General features: G+C 44.4%; 1 protein-coding gene across 1 annotated transcript in view; it reads left to right on the forward strand.

The window, feature by feature from the left end:
- The window catches only part of CPAMD8 (C3 and PZP like alpha-2-macroglobulin domain containing 8), a 161272-nt gene that overhangs the window by 100460 nt on the left and 34833 nt on the right, over positions 1 to 25979 (forward strand). Inside the window, exons 27-29 of the mRNA XM_036734810.1 lie at positions 1404 to 1485; positions 12647 to 12803; positions 14293 to 14367. Coding sequence (XP_036590705.1) covers positions 1404 to 1485; positions 12647 to 12803; positions 14293 to 14367 — 314 coding nt within the window. The remainder of the gene's footprint in view (positions 1 to 1403; positions 1486 to 12646; positions 12804 to 14292; positions 14368 to 25979) is intronic.

The following is a 25979-nucleotide window of genomic DNA, read 5'->3' on the forward strand; positions in this document are numbered from 1 at the left end:
AACTCCCACGAACCCAAGTAGAGTAAAAGTGCCTGACAGCTCTGCCTGCTTAATCTCCAGCCCAACATCGAAGCACCACAGTTCCATGTGTCTGCCTCCCTGTCATTTCTGCTGCCTTTTTGAGAACTACGGTGTTAAGAATTAAGGTTTTCTATCACTAATGGTGAAATGAGTCATAGAAAAGTGTGCTGATCTGTTCATCTTATCGATTTGTCATCTTGCCAGTTTTGCCCATGAATATTATTGGAATGATGTAGCTTGTTTGTGTTGCACATTCAGGTTTGCTATACAGATAGTTTAAATTTTAATGGAGCTAGGGGGAGTCAAAATGTTTGTAGTTAGCAATATACAACTATTGGACTAAAAAAAGAAGCATTTCTGTTTAATCTTGGCCTAAGTTTAGCCAGGGCTTTTCAAATGGAAATTGAGGGTGAGTAGGATTGTTCTGGGCAGCCTCATCCATCAGCTGTGTTTCCAGACTGAAGAATATCCGAACCCTCCATTTTGGGGATGGCAAGAGGGTGTCATTAGGTTTGGAGGTGGTGTTTTTTACTGTCCTCTCTCTTGGCCAGAGCCCCATCTGGGGTTTTGTGTCCGGTTCTGGGCATCTCACTGTAGGAGGGATAGCAACAGGCTAGTGAAAACTTCAGAAGAGGGTGACCAGGATGGTGAGACCAGAGGACGAGTTTGACTAGCTAGGGCTATTTGGGCTGAAGAAGAAAAGACTGAGTGAGAATAAAACTGGTATTTTAGAGCATTTGGAGAGCTGTCATGGGAAAGAAGTGTTAGATTTGTGTTGTGTGGTCCCAAGAGGCAAGCAGTCAAGGCAGGAGTGATGGATAGAAATGGCAGGAAGGTTGATTTTAGCTCCAAAAGGAGACAGTGTGGCAGAGTGGGAAGAATGCTGGCTGTAAGGAACCTGGATTCAAATCCCATCACCAATGCTTATTTGCCTGTGTGACCTTAAGTCATTTAACTTTCCTGACCCTCAGTTTCCTCAATTGTAAAATGAAGGGGTTGGACTACATGGCTTCTGAGGCCCCTTCTAGTTCTAGACCTATGACCCTATAAAAATTATTAACTGAAAGACAGTAAGTAGAATGGACTGCTCCAGGAGGTAGTGATTTCACCATCACTGGGTATATTTAAGCAGTGTGTTTAGTAGAAGGAATTCACAGAGGCACAGAATTAGACTACGTGATCTCTCAAGCTCCTTCTAATTTTAAAATTCCAGTATTCTATAGAGAACTATCTCACCTCAATATTTTGTTAGTGGTGTGTTGGCAGTCATAGTAAAAGAACAGGTGAATTGCTGACACAAAAGAGATTCGTAAGTTCTACATTCCCAGGGATGACTGAGTTGGCACTTGTGTACAACAGAATCTTATCTTTGTGTTTCTCAGGGTATCAGCGCCAGCTGACTTACAAGCGCCAAGATGGCTCATACAGTGCTTTTGGGGAGAGGGATGCTTCAGGGAGCATGTGGTAAGTCACTGTCATTGTCATCACAGAAGTGGGAGCCAGTATGGGGTAGTGTATCTTACATCCATACATCCCGTTAAAGTCTGCAGAGTGGTTCATCTTAACTCTAGAAGTATTATCCCCATCTTACAGCTGAGGAAACTGAAGCCTGGAGAAGTTCAGTACTTCTCAGTCAAGTATTTGGTCACACAGCTGGTTAATGGTTGGGTTGGGATTTGAACCCAGAAGTTCAGGAGACAGACTGCCAGTCTAGCACCACATCATGCAATATTAGTAGTGGAGGCCTTGAATTATCCAAGCTTCTGTTAGAGCTCTCTCTGCCAAACCCAAAATGATTAGCTTAACAAGCCTTAATGATCATGTCCTCTTTTAAAAGGTAAAGGAACCAAAAAAAAAAAAAAAAAAGGGAAATCGTATTCTGGATCTGATTCTTACTAACAGGGAGAAACCGGTTGCTTGGAATAGAAATGATGAAAACTTTGAGGAAGTGATTACTCCCTCCTAGGGTCTGCAAGCCAGGCTTGGGTTCATGGATATCCACCCCAGATTTGGGGAGAGCAGACTTCACAGAGTTCAGAGGAAGAAGAGGTGGGATCTCACGGACTAAAACTGTAGAGGAAGTCAGCCTGGGAAGGCTGGGAAACTCTCAAGCATGAAATTTGGCAGACACAAAGGAAAACAATTTTAATGAGGAGTAAGAAGGAGAATTGTCTGAAGAGACTAGTGTGGATGCACGGGGAACTCACCAACTAATTTAGATTTTTTTAAAATCTGAGTACAGAAGATGAAAACATGGCAGGTAACAAAGAAGAAGAGCATGGCGTAGTTTTGTGAAATTATTGGCAGTAATGACTTCCTTATCTCCTGCCTCACATTGACTGATTCTCTACGAGTCTATTGGTTGTTCCTCTTGGGTTTCCAACGCTAAACCTAGGGGACTGGGATTTCTTTGGAACGTTGCCCTGGAGCCCCCACTGGTGTGCTTTCCACCCAGACACTTGAGAGCTAGGTGGATGGCCCTGGTCAAGTCATTTAACCTCTCTTTGCCTCAGTTTCCTCAACTATAAAATAGAGATAATAATAGTATCTGTCAAAAAGTGTTCTTGCGGGGATTAAAAGACGTAATATTTGTACAAAGTGCTTAGCACAGTGTGGGCACATAGTAAGTACTATATAAATGCTTATCCCCTTCCTTTCCTTGATTATCAGCCGGTAGCCTCAATTACCTTTTATTTCTATAAATAGAAATTCTGGTATTATACTCAGCAAGTACACCAAAAAAACAATTAATACAAAAACACTCCTCCCCTTCCCCTGAAGACATAAGGTCCTTGAGGAGACGGGGCTCGGACTTAAAGAAGCAAGGCACGCGTGTGGAGGGCATGTGTGGACAAGAAAAGTCCTAAGTCGAAGTTATGGGAAGTTCTTTTAGTTCTCTTTAGATGGAGCTGTTTGGCTCCAAGGGCTGGTGCCTCTACTGAGTCTGCTGGGTTAGCCAATTATTGCTATCCTTTTGACCCAATTAAAGAGTTTTCACCTGATAAAGGGATCACAGGGTTTGGTCAATCTCGTTGGCTCATTTAAAAACAACTTATGTCTGTTGATTGGAAGTGAAGGTGTTGAATGCCCTCCATTACACTCAGAAAGACTTGAGGCTAGCAAGGATAGCCAGAGGGCTTTATTTTTTTTAAAAAAACTATATTGGGAAAAGAGGAGGCTCAAATAAGAGGGGAATGGTGTCATAATAGTGGCCAGCAGAGAGAAGTCAGAGCTGGTCGGCTCTTGTTTACTTCTGTTTTCTTGTTGAGCAAAAGGACCTTTGCATCAGAAGTGATCCAATAAACATGGCCAAGAGGGGTGGATTTCCCTGACAAATCAGGAGCTAGGGTGGTACTGCATAGTTGTCCTTACTGATTTCAAGTCACCAGGTCCAGATGAACCATATCCTCAACAACTCAAAAAGCTGATGGATATGGTTTCCATATCACTGTCAGTGATAGTTGAAGGACTGTGGACCATGATGGAAATACTTCAGGAGCCAGTGAGGGCAAGAGTCCTGATGTTCAAAAAAGGGATAAGATACAGTGAATTTGACTTCAATTCCTAGCAATATTCTAGTACAGATTATCAAGTCAATGATAATGAAGATCTGGTAAAGTGAGCATCTGATCTCATTAGGCCTCTTTCTGGAGTATTTTGCTTTGGAGTATTTTGGGTGTCGCAACTTAAGATATTGATAAGCCAGAGAGTGTCCAGATGAAGGCAATCAGAATGATGAAGCCCCTCAAGTCTGTGTGAAGATCAATGGAGGGCACTGAGGATGTTTAGTCTGGTGAACTGAACATCCCCTGAGGACTCAGGCTGTGAGAGCTGCATTCCAGTGTTTGAAAAACTGTCATGTGAAAGAGCGATTAGACTTACTCCGCTGGGCCACAGACATAACCAAGAGCAATCAGCGTGGGTTACAAAGACAGCAATTTCATCTTGATGTCAGGAAACATTTCCTAACAATTAGAGCCATCCAGAAGCTGAACCGGCTGTCTAGAGCAATGGCTGCTCATCGTCCTTAGAGGGCTTTGAGCAGAAGCTGCATGACCCCTTGTCAGGTATCTCCTAGTGGGGCTCCTTTCAGATACACCTTGTACAAGAGGGCTACTCAGGTCCCTTCTAACTCTCAGATTCTGGGATCCTGTTATTCTGGGAAGTGATTATTGCTTGGTTGGTTGTTGTCCTTCATTCTCAAAGAAGACCTAAATGATATCACTATGTCGGGATCAAGGTACAGTGTGTCTGACTGTGGCTGATCAGATCTGTATGAGCTTGGAAGGTTCTACCACAGGTCAGGCACAAATAGTCTATGAACATTTGGAGTGGAGATGGCTCTAAATTTGCATTTCTCACGTTTCTTTGGAGCTACTGAAGTGATGATTACAGAGAGCCAGTGTGGATTCATCAAAAATAGGTCTAATAACTAACCTTATTTCTTTTTTTAAAGAGGATTATCAAACATTTTAGCAAAGCATTTAGTAAAGTATCTAATTGTATTCTTGTGAGAAAGTTGGGGAGAGTCGGACTTAGACAGTAATACAATTAGGGAGCTTCCAAACTGGTTGAATAACTAACTGGTTGTTGTTATGTTTGTCCTTCATTCTCAAAGAGGTCCATGACATCAGGGAGATGATGACATGACTTGCAGTTGACTTTGATTTGAGTGAGGGAGGGCTGTGCAAGGTCATCAGCCTCACTTTCTCCTCCAGAGCCATTTGGGTCCAATGGCCTGATAGTCATCAGGATTCCCAGGATGCATTAGGAGACCCTGGTCCTTTTAGGCTAAAGCCTTTTCAGGTTTTCACTTAGAGTGAGATAACCCATTCTCTTCCCCTCCCACTGTGCCAGGTTCTGTGGATACCAAAAAAAAAAAAAAAGGTGAAACAGTCCCTGCCCTCAAGGAGCTTACAGTCTTACAGTTGTGGAAAGAGATAGGTTGAGTGAAAAGAGCCTTAAGGCAGGGAAACCAATGAGGAGATCCAGACCGCAGTGATGAAGATTCGTGCCTGTGTGAGTGAAGAGAAGGGGCTGGATGTAAGAGCTGTTCTAAGGATAGAAATAACAAGATTCAGCAACTATGGATTAGCTAAGTAGGGTAAGAGTGAGGAGTCCAAGATAACACCAAACTAGGGAAACTTGGGTGACTGGCTGTAGTGGTCATTAATGCTGCAGTGTCAGCTTGGGTAGAGGTCTTTAGTGGAGTGCCTTGGGGGATCTGTACTTGGCCCTGGGCCGTTTAACATTTTTATCAGTGACTTGGTTGAAGGCATGGGTTCTAGGCCAATCAGATTTGCAGTTGCCACAAAGTTGGGAGGAGTGCTAACACACTGGACAATGAGAGTTCTAATCCTAACTCTGTTACTAGTTAAATGACACCGGGCAGTCACTTAATTTCTCTTAGCCTCAGTTTCTTCATCTGTAAAATTAGGAGGGTGGACTTGATGACATCCAAGGTCCCTTCCAGTTCTAAATGTGTGATTGTGTGATCCCAGGTGTTGTCCTGTGGAAGAGGGATTGTACTTGCTCTGTTTGGTCCCAGAAGACAGATCCAGGAGCAATCAGGGAAAGTTGCATTTAAAAAAGCAAAGTTAGGTTAGAGGTCAGGAGTAACATCTTAATTTGTTGTGGTTGCTTAGTCATTTTCAGTCATGGTCAACTCTTTGTGACTCCTTTGGGTTATTTCCATTTTAAATATGAGGAAGCTGAGGCCCAGGAAAGTTTTAAAAAAAAAAAGCCCAATATCACAGGAAGTTAGTAGCACAACCCGGCCTTAAACTCAGGATTCCTGATGTTTAGGTGAGTGCTCTAAAGAGCTCAGGAAGTCTTTGTGTATTTAAAGGTGCATGTTAGAACTGGGGTTGTTGCCATGTTTACATACCAGTTCTTTTCCACCTTTGTGGAAACAAACATGCAGGGCCAGAATTAGCCGGTGTCTAGGTCTTACCAGTACAATATAGTCTATTCTCCCTACTGGCTACACTTAATCTGTAGCACCTGTTAGGCCAAGATTTACTGACACACAATCAGAGAATCTCAGATTTAGAAAAGTCGTGTGGTGTGACCCATACCACATAAGGGAGGCCCCTTTATGACCATTGGTTATTTGACCTCTGCTTGGAGACCCCTGGTAACTGGTAACTCACTGCTTTGTGACATGACTCATTTTACTTTTGGAAGGCTCAAAGTGTTAACAAATTTTTCTTAATGTCAACCTGGAATCTGCCTTTGTAATTTTCTCCCATGGCTCCAAGATCTACTGTCTAGGGCCAGGCAGAACAAGTATATGCCTCTTGTACATAACAGCTTTCAGATACTTGAAGACAGCTGACCCGGCCCATTTTCCTCTACTCCAGGTCACTTGAGTTGCCACATCTGCAAAAGCTGTTTTCCATTTCCATTGATAGGGGATATAATTAAAACTGCAGCAGAAAGCTTTGGGCTTGACACATGTTTCACAAATAACACACAGGCAGCACTGGAGTTTTTGGACTCCAGCCTTTTAACAGGTTCGCTCTTGATCTGGTCAGGCAGGAAGGACAGAAGACAGCTTTGGAGGGGTTAATAATCTTGCTTTATTCTAGTCTAGTCTTCTCAAAAGGGCTGTTGATAATGGGAGCACCAACTCCTATAGCATTCCCTAATCACCCTTCTCTCAGGGGCAGGCAAGAAGGGGAGGCAACTACCCCTATGTCTTGATGGGGTCAATCAAGACAGGCACAGAATTCCAGTTTGTGTACTCTCTTAAATCCTTCCAAGCCTCAGTGAGGGCCAGTTGAGGCAGGTAGATGCATTCCTCTATGCATTACCCAAATCCCAAATAGGTTCCCCACTCACTGGACAGTGCCCACTTGCTTTATAGGGCAACAGACAAAGAAGGCATATTGCCAGCAATAGCCTCAGAGGGTTAACTTTAGCAGTATCGTCATTCAGCACAAGCAAAGTAAATATCACATTATGTCACCCCATATTTCACGGCGCAGCCTCAGCATAGGACTTCCTATCACTATGTTTCTAGGAATTACTATTGAGGATCCTTGAGGCTCTTCTGGGAGTTATTATCTAACGCCTGGAAACTAGAGACTGCCATGGCCATGGATCCTGAGAAACTAAGCTCTAAAAAGGATAACAACATCCTCCTTACATACAACACAACAAAGCACATCTTGATATTGAGATGGGGAGAAAGATACTAGGGGTCCACAGCCTTTCAGAAGTGCTGTGCCCCTGATCCTTTTCCTGTGCTTATGACATGTTATTGGGAGTGGTGCTGGTGGCTAAATGCTGAGGCTTGAAAAGGGTCCTGAAGGGTTAACTATCCAAAGGGGTTGACACCAACTCCTGTGGCCATTGACAGATTAGCAGGCCATTGAACCTTATGAGGTCAGGAAACTGGTATCATGGGAGGTAATTGTGGGCAGTGATAGTGAAGGGGGAGATGCAAAACTGAAGGGGACTTTTATGGTGACTTGAGTGTCCACTTTGGGCATAAGCTTACTGCAAGTTGATGCAGCTGGTGACTTTCCCCAGGGCTGGAGTGTGGGGGTGTGAGAGGAGAGAATGAAAAGTCCAGGATTTTTGGTGGGGTGAACCATGGGAACTCACACTGTGAGTGGGCATCTTTCTAGTGTGCAATCTCCATGTCCCTAGAGTGCCGTGGAAGGCATACTTGCCTTGGGCAGATCCTAGCTCTGAGGTTTAATGGTAATTGTGGGACCTTAACAAGACGCTCAGAGTCATCTCATCCATTTCCTCCTGTGTAGCTAGGAACAATAATGAGAACACTTTACCTGCCTCGTAGGCTTGTGGCGAAGAACATGCCTTATAACCGTGAAGGGCCATAGAACTAATCGTAGGAAGGGAACTGATATATATTTCTGCTTTCCTCATAGCAGCCCTTGAGGTGGATCCTACAGGTATCATTGGCCCCATTCTTCAGTGACAAAACTGAGGCTCAGAGATGGTCACATAGCTAAAAGCTCACCTTCTACAGAAGCCTTTCAGGAAGATTTCCCTTAATTCTAGTGCCTTCCTTCTTTGGATCATCTCCATCTTGTGCTATATGTGGCTGGTCTGCATATGATTATTAGCATGCTGTCTCCCCTATTAGCCTGTGAGCTTCTTTCTCAGCACAGTGCCTGGCACATTTAATAAATATTTATTGACTAACAGCTAGTAGATGTTTAACCTGGGATCCGAACCCAGATCTTCTAACTCCAAGCCCAATACTATGACTATCAATAATCCCTTCCTGTTCAGTCATTGTCAGACCTACCAGGGGGCTACTGCAGTAGTCCAGGCAGTAACTTGATGACGGCCTGCACCAGGTTGCAGGCAATATCAGAGGAGAGACGGGAGTGTATTTGAGAGATGTTGCGAAAGTAAGTTCACTGGGCCTTTGCAACAAGTTGGATGTGGGGGTGAGATATAATGAGGGGCTAAGGATGACTTCTAGGTTGTAAGCCTGTGGAATGGGGAGGATGGTGTTGCCCTTGACTGTAATAGGGAAGTTAAAAGAAGGGGAGTTTAGAGGAAAAGATAATGAGTTATGAAATGGAAGATGACTGGTGGACATCCAAGTCAAGCTGTCGGAAAGCCAATTGGAGAAGCGAGATTAGAGATGAACCAGAGGTTTGAGAATCATCAGCATGGAGATGGTAATTAAATCCATGGGGGCTGGTGAGGTCACCAAGTGACAGAGTGGAGAGGGAGAAGAGAAGAGAGCCCAAACTGAGCCCTGAGGGGCACCTACGGTTAGAGAGTGTGATCTGGAAGAGGATCAAGGAAAGGAGACTGAGAAGGAGAAGTCAGAGAGGTAGGAGGAGAGCCAAGAGAGCCTGGTGTCCTGAAAACCTAGAGAGAAGAGAATGATCAACAGTGCCAAAGGCTGTAGAGAAGTCAGGGAGGATGAAGACTGAGAAAAGGCCTTTGGATTTGCAACTTCAAGATCCTTGGTGACTTGGAGAGAGCTGTCGCAGTGGAGTGATGAGTCTGGAAGCTGGGTCATAAGGGCTTAAGAGGTGAGGAAGGAGAGAGGAAGTGGAGGCACCCACCTATTGTAAATGGCCTTTTCTAGGAGTTTGGCCACAAAGGGCAGAAGAGACATACATAGGACAATGATAGGGGATGGAAAGATCAAGTGAGGGGGTTTTGAGGCTAGGGGACACCTGGGTATGTCTGTAGAAAGTAGGAAAGGAGCCAGGGAGAGACCGAACATAAGGGAGAGAGTGGGGATGGCAGGAGGGGCAGTCTGTTGGAGGAGATTCCCACATCTAGTAGTTTAATTGACAAACAAGGCTCTTAATATAGCTTATTATTATTGTTAGGCTTCTTTGAAATATTGGACTCTTTTCTTCTTGCCCAAATTTTGGCAAATCAAGATGTCACTCATGCACTGTAATTTGGACCCGGCTTCATGGTCCCCACTCCCTTGGGCATCCTTGTAAAATCATAGAATCTCTGAGGTGGAAGAAATCCCAGAGATCACCCAATGCAATCCCCAATCAAGCACGAAGCCCCTAATTCAAAGTAATGGTAATTGCTGGTAATTACCCGTATTATCTCAACCCTGTGAGCGAGGTAGCCAGAGTTATCCCCATTTCACAGATGAGGCAACTGAGGCTCATAGAATATAAGTTCCTCTAGGAATCATGACCAGATTCAAAATGTGCAGGAGAAGATGGACATGGCAGGATAAATCACTTATAATCCTCCTTGCCACAACAGAGTGAGTGATCACTTGACCAACCAAAGCCAAATGAACATTTGGCTCCAGTCTGCACATACTCCTCAAGGCCAAATGCTCCATTAATGGGAGGCCCATCTGTTCTGCTCAGGGTGGGATTTGACACCTCCACACTTGGTGGAGCCCCTTAACAGCTGAGGCCTTGGGTCCTGTTTTTCTCCCACTGTTGCTTAGTTTTAGCTGTGCTGTTTTCTCTGAGTCAGAATCCATTTTGGAGGGAACTTACTTTTATGACACGGCTACATCCCTTTTTGATATAATGAACTTTGCTTTTGATTGAAGATCTGGCACTGCTCAATCCCTAGATATGAAATCTTGTGATACACAATTACTCAACACTTAAGAAATGCCTTGCCAGGCAGGGTGCCTCCCACCCTCCTCTCCTCAGGGGATGGACGAACCTGATATAAGTCAAAGGCCAAAAACAGGCCAGAGCTCTCCCTTGTTGCAAAGAGGCTCCGTTTCTTTGGTTTGTGGCTTCAGTATCTTGACATAGAGAAAACTAAAGATCAGAAAGAAATGTAAGGATGTTTCTTTCTTTGTTGAACACATTTAATTAGTTTTTTGAAGGTTTTTTTTTAGATGAACAAAGATTTTTTAAATTAGCTCAATTTTTTCTGTTTTAACCCTTTTATTTAAAAAAACTTTTTCGTATGATCTGTTTTGACACATCCCAACAGAAACCCAACAGATACTCCCTACAAAAGTACATCCCCTGAAGAAAAGGCAAAAACCACCTAACTGCAAACACACATTTAAACAAGAAGCATCTATTAAATAATGACTGTGTGCTAAGTCCAGGGCTCCATCCTGAGGAAAATATCACATTTAGATAAGACACGGCCCCTATCCTCATCAGCAATCCAGTTGGGGATAAGACACCCACACAGTTGGCTGGAATACACAATATTACATGATAAATGCAGTCGAGAGCCACAGAACACCATGTGGGCTGGGAGAGGGAAGGTCATTGGAACTGAAAGGACTGAATTTTTGTTCCCCACATATTAAATTTGAAGAGAAATTACTTCACATGATATTTCTCTGCCTTGCACGGCAGAATTTGCACACACATGCACACGTGCAGAAAGCTGGCTTTATGGTGTTGTGGGACAGAGGAGCCAAGGGAACCTGGGTTTGAATCCCAGCCAGCTTTAATAGTAACTACCTGAAGAGCCCTGAGCAAGGCACTCTATCATTCTGTGCCTTAGTTTCCAGATCAGTAAAAAGGATGTTATTGTTATCCCTATACCGTCTCTCTCACAGGGTTGTTGTAAGAAGAGCACTTTGTAAACTTTCAGTTGCTATAGAAGTGTATTATTGTGAAAGGCAAACCTTTAATAGTAATAATGCTAGCAGTAGGAATAATAACTAACATTTATGTAGCACTTAGAGGTTTACAAAGCGTTTTATAAATATCATCTCATTTTATCCTTATGACAATGCTGGGAGGTAGGTACTGTCATTACCCGCACTTTATAGTTGAGGAAACTAAGGCTAAGAGAGGTTCAGTGACTTGCCCGGGGTCACACAGGTAGGAAGAGTCTGAGGTGGGATTTGAGTTGAGATCTTCCTGACTCTGGTGTCTGTGCTGTCTAGCTACCTCAGTGAAAGAGATGGAACCCACGAGGGACATGAAAACACAACAATCTTCAGGCCCCCCAATAAATTCTTTGTTTAATGATACCAAGAATCCCCAAGGGATCTTCTAGAGGAAACGACTGTAGCCCTGGAACCTGAGCCAAACTCCCCAAAAACCAACTGAGAAACCTTGGGAACAATGAGACTGTATTATCCCGTGTTTGTGTGTGTGTGTGTGTGTGTGTGTGTGTGTGTGTGTGTGTGTGATTGTCACATGAATGAACTATAAAAAATGAATTGTAAAAGTTCATTTTTTTAAAGGTCTGTAATATCTGTAAAGGGAAGATTTTCCTTGTAAATGAAAAGAGCAAACCATCCCTTGAGAGGCATCTAGGTATAATGGAGAGAGTGCTAAAGGAGGAGCTGGGAGGCCAGGCTCTGCTGCAATTTATGGGTGACCATGGCCAAGTCATTTTCTGTCTTTGGCCCTGTTTTCTCATCTGGAAAATGAAGGGGCTGAATCTCTAGGGGTCTTTTTGGCCCTGATACGCTGTTCCATTTTCTATGATCCCTTTCAGCTCTGACATTCTATGTTTATGTTCTAAGATCCCATGCAGTTCTGACATTCTATGATTCTATGAGTTAGACAAGATCTTGAGACATTGTGTAGTTCACCCATCCCCACCTCATCCATCTTAGGAATTCCTTCAGCATTCCTGGCAGATCCATCTAGCCTTGTTGTCTTTTGAAAACTCATATTATAGTGAGTATTCTCTCTGCTAGGCCTTCTCTTTTGTCTCACTCCTCTTTTCTTTTGGTTACCTCATTACCTCCCATTGGTTTAATTATCATCTCCACATAAATAACTCCTGGCCCTATAGATCCAGTTCTAGTAACACCCGCTACTTATTGGATATTTCAAACTGAATCCTTCATAGTCATCTCAAGCTCAACCTGTCCAAAATTCAACTTAATTTTCTTTCTTCTCAAGCCCTCTTCCAAATTTCCCTGTTTCTGTTGAGGGCTCTGTGTTAAATAAAACGGGGCACACTCTCAAGGCCCCTCAAGGACTCCCCCATGCCCAGAGAAGGCCAGGCTATACATGCATAAATAGTCATGACCCCTTCTGAAGAATGGACTGTAAGCTCTTTGAGGGCAGGAGTTTTGTTTTGTTTTGTAGCCCCAGAGCATAGCACAGTGTCTGGCATATAGTAGGCATTTAATAAGTGCTCGTTGATTCTTTGATTCTCTGTGGGCACCTGTATTGAATCATCTACATTTGGTGTGCTTTAGGCTAACAGCTTTTGTCCTGAAGTCCTTTGCCCAGTCACGGGGGTTTATTTTCATTGATCCTAAGGAGCTGGTGTCTGCCAAGGACTGGATCATTCAGCATCAGAAGGAGGACGGCTCCTTTCCTGCTATGGGGAGAATATTGAACAAAGACATCCAGGTAAGCAGAAGAGCACTCTCACCTCAACAAGTCAAATCAACAGGCATCTATTAAGCATTTAAAATAGTTCCTTTGATCCCCATGATGACCCTCTGATGTAGGTAGGCAAGGGTTTTTATCCTCATGCTGTGATGATAGCTGAAGGTTGTAGTTGTTAAGCCACTTGCCCAGGGCCTAGTCCCTTCCAACTCTGACAATCTGAGATTCTTTCACTCTGTTCTTGGGAATGTTAGCGGTAAATCCAAGCCCTTCCTTAGACATCCCCTGAAACTGTGGTGCCAAAGTTTGTGGTGCTGTGAGCCTCAAGTGAGATAATGAATGTACGACACTTTGCAAACCTCAAAGCACTGTGTTGTCATCATCATCGTCATCCTTGAATCACCAGGCCTGCAGGCTGGTGCTGGCTTCTTTCCCTGGTGCAGCCTTCTCCTGGCCTCCCGCTAGGCCACACAGAGGCATGCTCATCAGTGTTTAACAACCAGGCTGGCGGGAGCACTGTGTGCATTCCCACTTTTTGGTTTAATCTGCATTAAGCTTTCTTAAGTTTAGACAAGCAACCAGACAGTAAAGCAATCCCTAATTTGTAGAAATTGCCCATTTCTGAGACACATGTGCTCTAACTGAAAATCCAAGCATTAGCTTGGGCCAGTTAGAGCTGGCTCTAACACATGCCTGGTTGAGAATCTCCCTACTCGTCAGATGACAGTAGGGTGCTTGACCTAGGGCTAAGTAAAGTCTTAGAAAGGAATTGGGAAAGGTTCTTGGGGACCATCCAACCTAATCATAGCAGCAAAGGGTGGGAGAGGGGTATGGTTCCAGCACCTTCCCAGCAGTCAAAGTACCCATCCCTTTCAGTCCAGTTTGACAGATGGGCCAAGGGTCCAATGTTGAACTAGAACTGAAAGACACACACACACACACACACACACACACACACACACACACACACACGCACTCACTGTCATACACACATATACACAAACAGACAAATACAAGCATGTTAAGACCCACAATCACACAGATACATAAAAGCACATACAGACATATTTAGGTAAAAACAGACCAACAAACACATTCACTATAGGGAGGGGGCTGATGTAACCTGTACTCTAAACATGAGCAGTACTCAATACACTTTGAATGTTTTTGTTTAGACATATAGAGGCAGCTCCCACTAGCTGCATTTGATAGTGAACTAGATGAGTCCTTCCTCAGTCCCTTTTAGTTGTGTGACTCTAGGCAAGTCACTTAACCTCTCTCTGCCTCAGTTTCCAAAATCTGTAAGATGGGAGTAATAGCACTTATGTCAGAGGGTTGTTGTGAAGATCAAAAGAGATTATATCTCTAAAATGCATGTAATGAAAAACTCGTACCTTAAAGTGCTATCGACATGCTCATTCAGGCACGTGGAGCTGCAGACACACACAGAGGGCCAGGCAATGGCTGCGCCTCCAACCTGGGCTCATTTATATCATGTGTTGTTTCCTAGGGGGGGATCCATGGGAAGATCTCTCTGACTGCATATGTGGTGGCTGCTCTTCTGGAGACGGGCATAACTTCTGAGGTAAGGGATAAGGAGGGCCTGCATCTTGGGTAGGGGGAAGGGGGAGACAGACAGACAGACAGACACAGAGACAGAGGCAAAGAGATAGAGGAGAGAAAGAAAAACACAGAGGAGACAGAGACAGAGACGGAGAGAGAATATGTTTACAATGCAGGGATGGGGGTCAAGGTGGGAAAGGCAGGTGGTAACCGCTGCTCTCGGATGTATGATCTGGATTCCTCTGTGCTCAGCATGTGCGACTGCACTGTGCCCCCAAACACTGCAGCTTCATCTGTCCATCTGTGCAGCGGACAGTGCTGAAGCCTAGGGGCCAAGGCCAGGGGATTTGTGTAGTCATGGAGACCCGTACTGTTAGCTGTATACTTGTCTGGTCATCAGCTAGAGAGCCCCTAGGAAAGAGATCCTGGGGGGAGAGGGCCCTTTGCCCATTTTAGAGCTTTTATATAGGACTTACTCTGTGCCTGGCACTTTGCCTACCACTTTACAAGTATTATCTCATTTAATCCTCACCACAACCCTGGGAAGGAGGTGGTCTTTGTATCCCCATTTTACAGTTGAGGAAATGGAGGCAAACAGAATTAACTGACTTGCCCAGGGTCACACAGGTAGGCAGTATCTGAGGTTAGATTTGAGCTCAGATCTTCCTGACTCCAGGCCTCGTTTCTGGAAATGCTCATGTTCTCTTTTGACGAGAGCAGTTTAGTGAATCCATGGGATTTTGAGAGCATGGAGAGAACAGTGAAACACGAGCACAGGATGGAGTCAGAAGACCCAGGTTCAAATCCTGCTTCTGCTTCAGGCTGCTGGGGGTACAGTGGATGGAGCCCTGGGCCTGGAGGCAGGGAGGGCTGACTTCAAATCTAGGCTCAGACACTGACTAGCTGTGTGATCCTGGGCAAGTCACTTAACCCTGTTTGTCTCAGTTTCCTGAGCTGTAAAACGGGGATACTAATAGCATCTACTTCCCAGGATTGTTGTGAGGATTGGATGAGATAATATTTGTAGAGCTTTGCAAACCTTAAAGTGCTATATAACTTTGCTATTATTTATTATTATTGTTGTAGTAGTAGTAGGTTCTTTTCCTTCTCTTGGCTTCATTTTCTTCCTCTATAAAATGAGGGGGTTCAGCTAGATGACCTCTAACCCCTGTCTTGGCTCTGAGGCCCCGGAGCCGATGTCAGCCTCTCTTACGTTCTCTGGGACATGGCTGGGAAGCGAGCAGCGCTGTAAGTGAAGAAGGTCAGGAGGCTCGGCCTGAGTCTTGCTCTGCCGCTTACATCCTGCGAGACAATGAACAAGTCACTTCATCTTTCTGGGCCCCAGCTTCCTCACCTGTCAAACGAGGGCCTGGGGCTGGATGATGTGTGAGGTCTCCTCCCCCTCTCAGTCTGTGACCCTATAACCCTCGGTCTCTTCACCTTTGAAATAAGAATAAATACATACGCTACTCGCCTAGCTTAGGAAGTTGCTATGAGAAAAATATGATAAGCCTTCGGTTGAAATAGAAGGGTCATTTATCATGGCTATTATTATTCTTATTCAGAGTAAAGGAGGTGGAAGGATCCCATTTTAGTCAAGGGCTTTGACCAGAGGAGCCACCAAAATGGGGAGGGGGGACAAAATGACATTCTCTGCTAGGAAAGGACTCGTAGGAACTAAGGCCGTAACTTGGAAGAGGGAAGTCTTAGTAGAGACATGTTGTGGTCCTCAAGTATCTTTAGGGTGGTCGTGGTTAAGTGGGATTAAATTAGTTCCAAATGGGTCCGGAAGGCTAACTCAGGAGCAATGAGGGAAAGTTACAGACTGGGTAGAAAGAGGGAGATTTGGACTAAAGATGTTAAATTTTACGTGATGGTAAGATGTTTGGATTGTGATTAGGAAGCGAAGATTATGGACTGGAGCTCAGGAGAAAGGTCAAGGCTGGGCCTATAGATTTGGGATTAGTGGCCTCTGTTCATTATTCCTGTTTGTCCTGTCTAGAGCTTGCTTTAGATATATTTGTTTGCATGTTGTCTTCCCCCATTAGATTATAAGTTCCTTGAGAGCAGGGGGCTATCCTTTGCTTCTGTTTGTATCTCTGGTGCTTAGCACAGTGCTTGGAATATAGAAGGTGCTTAATAAATGTTTATTGATCAATAAATAAAGATAAGAGTTGAAATTGTGGGAGTGGATAGGGTCACCTTGGGAATGGAGAGAGAGGAGAGGGGAGGAAAGATAGGGAAATCCCCAAAATTAAGAGAGAAAGAAAAGGGGCTTGAAAAGGACACAGAAGGAGTAGTAAGAGAAGACCTCAGTGCTCTGGTGGTGTGAAAATCAGAGACTTCCAAGTCAGAATAATGTCCTCGAAGGCATGAACCAGAGTTCTGACCCAGTAGGTCAGTTATTATGATCTTTGCTTCTCTTTGCCCTCTTAGAGTCAAAATTGAAGCCTATTGATAAGGAGATGTCAGGATTTTTCCATTCGTGAATGTCTGAAGTAGGAGTGTGTAGATATGTATACACCAGTGTGTAAGTATGAGTATGGGTCTATCTGCGCCTTTATATATGAATGAGTGTCTGTGCGTGTGTCTATTCATGTCTACCCATGAGTATTTGTGTGTATCTATCTTTGCTGATAATTGGTTTTCTGTCTGTGTATCTTTCAGTTTCAATTAATTTTATTAATTCAATTTATTATTATTCAATTATTATTATTATTCAATTTATTAATCACTTGTGTACCGTGTCCTCCTCCAACATGGTATCTTCCATAGACATATTGTGTTTGAAAGATGTAAGAGCAGAAATAATTTTGTTCAACAACCCTCTGGTCCTTAACATGAAGCAAGGACAGGGAGACGTGTGCTCGCCAAAGGTATTTGCTACTGTTATGGAGAATGTCCAGCATTTAGTCCAGAAGGAAGAGGGATGCCCTACAGATAGTGAGGTCCTCCTGATGTGCCTGTGTGGGAATGACATCGTGCCAATTTCAGCAAGCCCCAGAACACTGGTGTGCTATGAGTAAGTGTGTTAAAGAATCTCCTGAATGGAAGGATGAGACTTGGAGCCAGGCTTTTGGAATCACTAAAAAAAATTGGTCTTGAGTCGTCACACAGGAAAGAAAGAATGGCAGGAAAGTGCCTGTTGTCCAGATGAATGTACAGCCGGGTGGCTGACCCATTAGCTGGATGACCCTACCCCTTATCTTAGACACTGCAGATGGCCCAGAAGTGAGGAGGAGGAGATCCAGTAGGATTGCCTTGGGGAAATGGTGGTGTGCTTTGAATGACCCCCAGATTATCCTGTAACAAAAACCCTTTCTTCTGGTAATGCTGGACAGCTGGGAACCATAGACCATCACTGTCTCTAAAGTCATCCCGAGGGCAGCCTGCATGCTGCACAGTTGTCCGTTCAATGTCAGGAGACCCAGAGGAAGCCTGAGCACTTTAGGTGGACCTCCTGGACAAGGGCGAACCAGACAGAGTGAGGACCCACTGCAGTCAGCACCACTGGAGAACATATCCACATCAAAGAAATAATTGATCTGCGGAGGTATCCAAGTGTACAATGTATCATTTAAGTATCTGTGCCGCTAACTAGCCTTTCTACAGCACTTGGAGGTCCACAAACCACTTTATATATGTTATTTCATTTAATCCTCACAACAACCCATTTTGCAGATAGGGAACTGAGGCTGAGAGAGATAAAATGAACACTTGCCCAGGGTCAAACAGCTAGTAAATATCTGAAGCAAGATTCAAACTCAGGTCTTCCTGACTCCAAGTCTAGTACCCCATGCTATCTGTATATGGGATAGGGATAATGGTTTGCATCAGAGCCCAGGAAGCATCATTTGTATTGTTGAAGAGACATGAAGTTAGACAAGATGAGGTCCCTTTCAACTCAGAGATAACTGATTCAAGGCTCCCTGGGAAACAAATGGAGTTCAAATATCTCCACATACAACATACATTCAGGAACAGCCCAATAGTCCTATGAGCCCTTTGTCTGGACTTTGAAAATAGCCACCTCTGCAGCCCTAGCTGTGAGTACCCAAGACTGTTTGCCCCTTGATTTTAAAAAATAAGTGGTCTCCTAATGACTGCCTCACTCCTTTGAACACCAGCTCATACAACAGACCATGGCAGAGACTAAAGATCTGGATGGACATGGGCTGATTAAAAAGATCAGATTCACAAAAAAAAATTAAAAATAAAAATTTAAAGCATATGAAATAAAGTGCATATGCAATGCATTCATTTATATGCTTAGCACTGAAGGATATACCTACAAAGGTGAAATAAGACCCAGTATTTGCCCTCAAGGAACTGAGAGATAAATGTCTAAATTACTCTGATGTCGCTGGATCTATGATAAATACATGAAAAGAAGCACAAGTATTTTAGAGAGTGGGGTAGGGGTGGGGAGGGAAGTATCAGAGAGGGCTTCATGGAGGAGGGAGCTGATGAGCTAAGCGGGAAGGAAAGAAAGGGGTTCAACAATTGGATATGGTAAGGAAATCAGAGGATATTTAGAGCTTCAGACTGGGGGCAGCTAGGTGGCACCATGGGAAGGTCCCTGAGCCTGAAGTCAGGAAGACTCATCTTCCTGAGTTCAAATGTGGCCTCAGACACCAGCTGGGTGGCTCTGGGCAAGTCACTTAACCCTGTTTGCCTCAGTTTCCTCATCTTTAAAATGAGCTAGAGAAGGAAATGGCAAGATGCTCCAGTATCTTTGCCAGGAAAACCCTAAATGGGTTGGACATGACTGAAAAACGACTGAATGACGGGAGAATCAGATTACCTTGGAGTTAGAAGGAACTTCAGAGATCCTCTAGGCAAACTCCAGCTTATGAATCCCGACCATATCCCTGACTACGGGTGTTCAGCTTGTGAGACCTCTTGTGACAGGAAACACCTGATCTGTAAGACAACTCAACACAGAAGTATGGATCCTAATGACTTTACTATGCTTTTTGAACCCACAGAGAAGCGTGATGCCATTCTGGGCATAGGGGATAGCAAGGCATTCAGTATCTTCCTATGTTGACAAAGGGTAATGACAGCCCCCACCCAGCTGCCCTCCACACACCGCATCTAGCGGTCGGGATTCAGTTTGGGTGCCATCTTTCAGGAAGGATAGACAAGCTAGAGTGAATCCAGAGGAGGCTAACCTGCCTCTGTGGGGTGAGAGGACTTGAAACAAGGTAATATAAGTATCCTCTGGAGGAGCTGGAGTTGTTTAGCCTGGAGGAGACTGTTAGCTCATGATCACTTGTGTAAGCATCTGAAGACTTTTTTCATGTGGAAAAGAGAATTGGCCTATTATTGCATGTAGCTTCTGATAGCTGAATTAGGATTACTGGGGGTGGGGTGGGGAGGGAAGGTAGAAGAGCAGATTTTGATTCAGTACAGAGAAGAAAGGACCCCTTCATCCAAAAGTGGATTGAGCTAGCTGCCTTTGGAGGTAGGAAGCAGCTTGTGAGGACACCCAGGATGAGGGAAGGCAATCAGTGACGCAGGCTGGGCTGGATGTCTTCTGAGATGCCGTGCCACTCTGCCGTCTTGGGGTTCTGGGACAAGAGGGCTGGATGCTGAAGGGCTGCCCTGCCTGGGCTGTGCAGGTGATTCCTACAGCCTCACTTGGGGGAGGAGAGGTGCTATCCGGCAGCTCCGGCTCTTTCCTGGCAGCCTGGCCTCTCTCATGCTGTGTATGAACATGTTTATGAGGCATCAGGCCACATTTTCTGTTTTACAGCAAAGAACCAAATGTGGTTTCCTTTATTTCTAAGCCTCCAGGGCTAATCAGGCCCCTTGTCTCGTGCTCAGCTCGTGATATTGCTCCCCACCTGGGTGCAAACCCAGGGCTCATGTTCCAAAAAGGGACAGCCCGGTGCAGAGGCCCCCATTTCTGGAGCAACACGGCAACTGCTGGCAGGGCTGCTCTGTCTGCAAGCGAGCCAAGGGGGAAGAGTAAAGGTCATACCCCAGAGGAATGAAAGGAAACAAATTACATCGAGTACAATTACATTGTTTCTATAAATTATCAGAACTGCGTTCCTGAGTGGCGAGGTCATCGCAGTTCATAAAACATGACTGCAGGATGCAGTCACCCCTTCGCCCCCCACCCTCACCCAGAGACCTTGGGTCCTCATTATTCTCAGGCATCTGCTCTGCCCTCCTTTGTGTCAGAAGCAGCCCGGAACAGGGCCAAGATCTGCCTGCCCTCAGTGCCACTATCGTTGGCCTGTGTTTTCTCTCTCACTGCCGCTGGCATCGAGTGTGACCCTCAGCCAGTCTCTTCACCTTTTCTGGGCCTCATCTTCTTCATCTCTTAAATGAAGTGGTTGCATCTCCAGGGTTTACAGATTTTGAAGCTAGAAGATCCTTCTAACTCTGGCATTCTTTGATTCTGCACTGAACTACACAATCTCCAAAGTCCAGCTTTGAACCTCCCTCTATACCTGCTACAGTCAGACAAACCACAGGCTGTCTTCGGGTCCCCTCTTAGGATCCCCGGCTCAAAGGCCACCTCCTATGGAATGCCTGTCCCAATCCCCTTGGCACCAGGGCCGGCTTCCCTGAAACCTCTTTGGATTTGCTTGGAAGATACCTTGATTTTATTTATTTGGGTACATATTGTTTCCTCCAGTAGAATGTCAGCTCCTCAGGAAAAGGATTTGTCTTGGTGTGCCTGTGGCTAAACAAATGTCTGTTGAACGAATGAATATGTGAGTGGGTGAATGAATGAGTACTGAGCAAGTCCTTTCTTCTCTGGGCCTCAGTTTCTTGATCTGCTGTATCGGGGAGATGCATTGGATCATCAACCTCTGAGCTCCCTTTCCAGCTCTAAATCTGTGTGATCTAAGGTTCAACCAATTCATTGTAAAGATAAGGAAATCGAGTCCTAGAGATTAAATGACTGATTTACACAAGGCCACCTAGCTAATTGGTGGCAGAACTGGGATGAGAACCCAGGTCCCCTAACACTTGGACCTTCACTGTCCCACCTCTGGACCCGTTGTCTAGCCCCCATACTCTGCACCACACAAACTAGTCTGTGACTGTCCTGGCTTGAATTGTCTTCCAGTTATTTCATGTAGTCAGTAATCAATCAATAAGCATTTATTAAGTTCCAACTGTGTGCCAGACACTGTGCTTTCTCCTGGGGATTCAAATACAAAAGACAATCCCTGCACTCAAAGAGAAAGTATGTGTGTAGCTGTATGTACATATGTATGTACGTATGTATGTAATTCTTGTCCGCAGCTCCTGGAGGCTACAAACCATGGATTATATGTCTTTCGTCGTTCCTGCAGAACACCTAAGAGGCATTCAATGAATACTGGAGAAAGATTAAATCAGTTTGTAATTTAATCTCTCTATTCAACCGGTGCTTGGCTGTTTGTTCAGTCTTATGAGTTTGTCATGGCTGCCATGATATTCTCCAAAGGTGCCTCTAAGACCTACTTAGATTCTGAGAAGAATGCTTCTCCAAACTGCCCCACAGGAAGCTGGGATGTAGGACCCTGACTCATCTCGCCACTCCAGACCCCTACCATCTGCCAGGCCCCAGGCTTAATCTTCTTCCTGTCACATGTGTCACATGACTATCTCAGAGATAGAGAGAAAGTTCAGGAATCCTGACCCCTCACAGAGAAGAAAGTGAAATCCCACAGGAAGGGGTGAGAGTTTCTGAGCCTTGTGAGTAAGGAAATCTAAATAACTCAGCATGGCCCCTGAGGTTTCCTGTAGCAAGGATGCCCAGTAGCCTCTTTCTTCTTTTTCCTTAATACCAAGTTCCTCAACACATTTTTTTGGTTGGAGCATGTTGGAAAATGTTACAAAAATCTAAAGCTGAATACATTGAATGCTCCTGATTTTTTTCTATAACTTTCAGACCCTGGTCAAGTCACTTAACCCTTTTTACCTCAGTTTCCTCATCTGTAAAATGAACTGGAGAAGGAAATAACAAACCACTCCAGTGTCTCTGCCAAGAAAACTCCAAAAAAAGGATCACAAAGACTCAGATACAACTGAAAATGACACAACTGGAAAACAATAGAACTTTATTTTTAAAAAATAATAATTTTTACTTCAAAGTCATAGAGTCTCAGGGTTGGACAGGAGCTCAGGGGTCATGAGATCGTAGATTTAGAGATGGAAGGGTAATAGAGGTGATCTAGTCTAACTCCTTCATATTACACATGAGGAAATTGAGGCCAAGAGAGATTAAGTGACCTGCAAAAACAGGACTTGAACCTGGATCCAGTATTCTCCAGGCCAGACCTCAGAAGGGATTCTCTCTGTTGTCTCCCTTATGAGTGGCCATCTAGCCTCTTCTAAAAGACTTTTAGTGTATAAGGAGCTGATTATCTACCACAGTGGCCTGTTCCACTTTGGACAGCTTTCATTATTGGTAAATTTCTCCTTTTATCAAACTGAAATCTGTCTCTCTGCACCTTTCAGTCTTTTGTTCATAATTTTGCTCCTGGGGCCATTGTCCCTCTCCCACTGGCCAGCTCAATAAGCAACATGTCCCTTCTGGCCTGTCGTAGCAGCAGACATGGGAGCTGCTTGAGATGGAGTAGTCTCTAGCAATGAGGGGACTCTCACGTGTAAGACTAGGAAGAGGGAGTTCCTTGGCAATGAAAACACTCAGTTTGGGAGCAATCCTGTGGTGTATAGTTTTGGCCATCACATTTGAGGATGCAGATTGACAAGCAGGACAGTATCCAGAAGGAGTGACCAGGCTGGTAGAGAGACTTATGCTCATGCCAGAGGAGGATCATCTGAAGGAACTGAGTGTGTTCAGGCTGGAGAGAAGACAATAGTGGGGGGTAGTTGGAATGACATGAGAACTCTCTCAAATGACTATCAAGTGAAAGAGGGATTGGTGTTGTCTAGTTGTTTTGAGTCATGCCTGACTCTTTGTGACCCCATTTGGGGTTTTCTTGGCTAAGATGCTGAAGTGGTTTGCAATTTCCTTCTCTGGCTCATTTTACAGATGAGAAAACTGAGGCAAACCAAGTTAAGTGACTTGCCCAGGGTCACACAGCTAGTAAGTGTCTGAGGCTGGATTTGAACTCAGGAAGATGAATCTTCCTGCCTCCAAGCACAGTGCTCTATGCGCTATGGTACCACTTAGCTGCCCAGTGAGGGAGTAGAGTTGTCCTAATTCACCCCAGAGGACAGAACTAGGAGAAATAGATGGCAGTGACAAAGAGGCAGATTTAGCCTTAATATCAGTCTGGGAGGGATAAAGAGGCCATTCCTTGGTTCATTTCTTACCTAGGTTTTTTCACTGAATAAGCATTGCCTCAATCAAAGTAAGAACTCAGAAAACCCCAGCTTAAAAAGGCCAAGGTCTCCCACTGCTTCCAGGGCCATCTCTAGTCATTCTGGTCTATATCTGGCCACTGGCCCCAGATGACTCTGGAGGATAAAGTGAGGCTGGTGACTTTGCACAGCCCTGACTCTCACTTAAATCCAGTTCACTTGCAAGTCATGGCATCACCTTCCTCATGTACTCTTCGAGAACAAAGGACAAACAACATAACAATATAGAGAAAAACTCAAACAAAATGGGTTGCCTAAGGACATAGTAAGTTCCTCTCCATCAAAAGTTATAAAGGAAAGGCTGGGTGATCACTGGGAAGCTAGAGAGCACAAAGAATTCTTTTTCTGTAGTTTGGACTATGGCCACTAAAGGCCCTTTACTACTCTGATATTCTGTGAAATTTGTACATCCCACAAAACTGGAAAGGATCCCCAACAAACCGACTGACAGTCAGTATCCAAAATGGTTAAATTGGAGTGCATTGCTGAATATAATGAGATAAAACATAGTAATGATAAATGTAAAAGTCATATTCTTTAACTTTACAGACATGAGATGGGAGAGGCATGATTTCATAAGTTTGTCTGAAAAGTGTTTTGGTTGTTTGATAGATTGCAAACTCAATTTGAATCATGGATTGCATTAATGCAATCTGGGGCAGCATTCAGAAAAAATATAGGTGATAGCCCTCTGTGCCCTGCCCTGATCAGACTGCATCTGGGGTATTGTGTCAGTCCTGGGCTCCACAGGTTAGGAAGGACATTGATGAGCTAGAGAGGGTCCAGAGGAAGTCAGCCAGCATGGTGAAGGGTCTCAACTTCATGCCATGTGAGGATCAGTTGGAGGAAACGTGGAGAAGAGAAGCCTCACAGGGACCGACTTGACAGCTATCTTCAAGAATTGAAAGATTTATCCTGTGGAAGAGAGACTAGACCTGTTTGCATGACCCAAGAGGGTAGAAGTTGCAAAGATTAACAATTAAAGCTATCCCAAAGGGGATGGATTGCCCCTTTTTGAAGTTCTTCAAGCAGAGGTTGGATGACCACTAATTGGATACAAAGTAGAGAGGATTCTCATTCTGGAAGGGCACTAAAGACACTTCCTTCTCCAAAATTCTGAGATTCCTAATTTTCTCAAGGAAATCAATCAACATATTGCCATTATCATCTCAGATGTTCAAGGCTCTGTGTAGGGGTTGGGGAGGAAGGATGGAAAAAATAACTAATAATGTGGTCTTGCCCTCAAAGAGCATGTAATCTAGTTCATTTCAATTCAACAAACATTCACAAAGTTCCAGCTGTATGCACAACTCTAGTAAGTGCTGGGGGACATACAAAGTTTAGAAAAGACAGGCCTTCAAGAAGGTTCCACCGTAATGCAGATCGGCTCCGCAATTATTAAGTGTCTGCCCTTTGCAGAGTCCTCTGCTCAGCCCTAGAGATATCAGAGATGGGAGGGGGAGCACCAAGCACCTTAGTCTCTGTCCTCAAAGAGCTCACATCTGAGTGGGATGTGACATGTTCTCAGATCACCATAAAACAAGTGAGAACATAATTGAGAGTTTTAGCCAGACAGATCCGAGAAATTTCCAGAAGAAAGGAATCAGTTCCATCTGGGTGTATCAGCTTCATGAGGAAGCCGGAACCTTACTGGTCAGAAGGATGTCAGTGAACATGAGGGGAGACCATGTTAGGCGTGGAGGAGGGACTAAGCATTTATATGGCGTCTGTGTACCAAGCACTGGGCCAAAGGCTTTAAAAATATTTCACTCGATTCTTACAATACCCTTGGGAGGTAGGTGATTTATTATTCCCATTTTGAATTTGGGGAAACTGTGACAAACAGAGGGACTTGCCCAAGGTCACATGGCTAGTAAGTGTCTGAGGTCAGATTTGAACTCAGGTCTTTCTGACTCTTAAGTCCAATGCTCTATTCATTTGCACCACTCACCTGCCCCTGGAGAAATGTGGGTGAAAAACGCATGGGCGCTGAAGGGTGGTGAATCCTTCTCCAGTTTAGCCAGAGCCTAAATCATTTAAAGAAGAGGAGACAGAGATGGGATGGGGAAAGGCGGTGGATCCAGACTGCAGAGAACTCAGAAGGTCAGAACGCTTAAATGACCGTTTGTAGGTGGGGCGTGGAGACATGCAAAACGTTATAATGAATTATTGGCATTGTTCAGTTGTTCTCAATTGTGTCCATCTCTTCATGACCCCATTGTGAGTTTTTGAGGCAAACAGAGTTAAGTGATTTGCTCAGGGTCACACAGCCAGTAAACGTCTGAGGCCAGATTT

Source organism: Trichosurus vulpecula, chromosome 1 (genome assembly GCF_011100635.1).
Source record: "Trichosurus vulpecula isolate mTriVul1 chromosome 1, mTriVul1.pri, whole genome shotgun sequence".
Lineage (NCBI taxonomy): Eukaryota > Metazoa > Chordata > Mammalia > Diprotodontia > Phalangeridae > Trichosurus > Trichosurus vulpecula.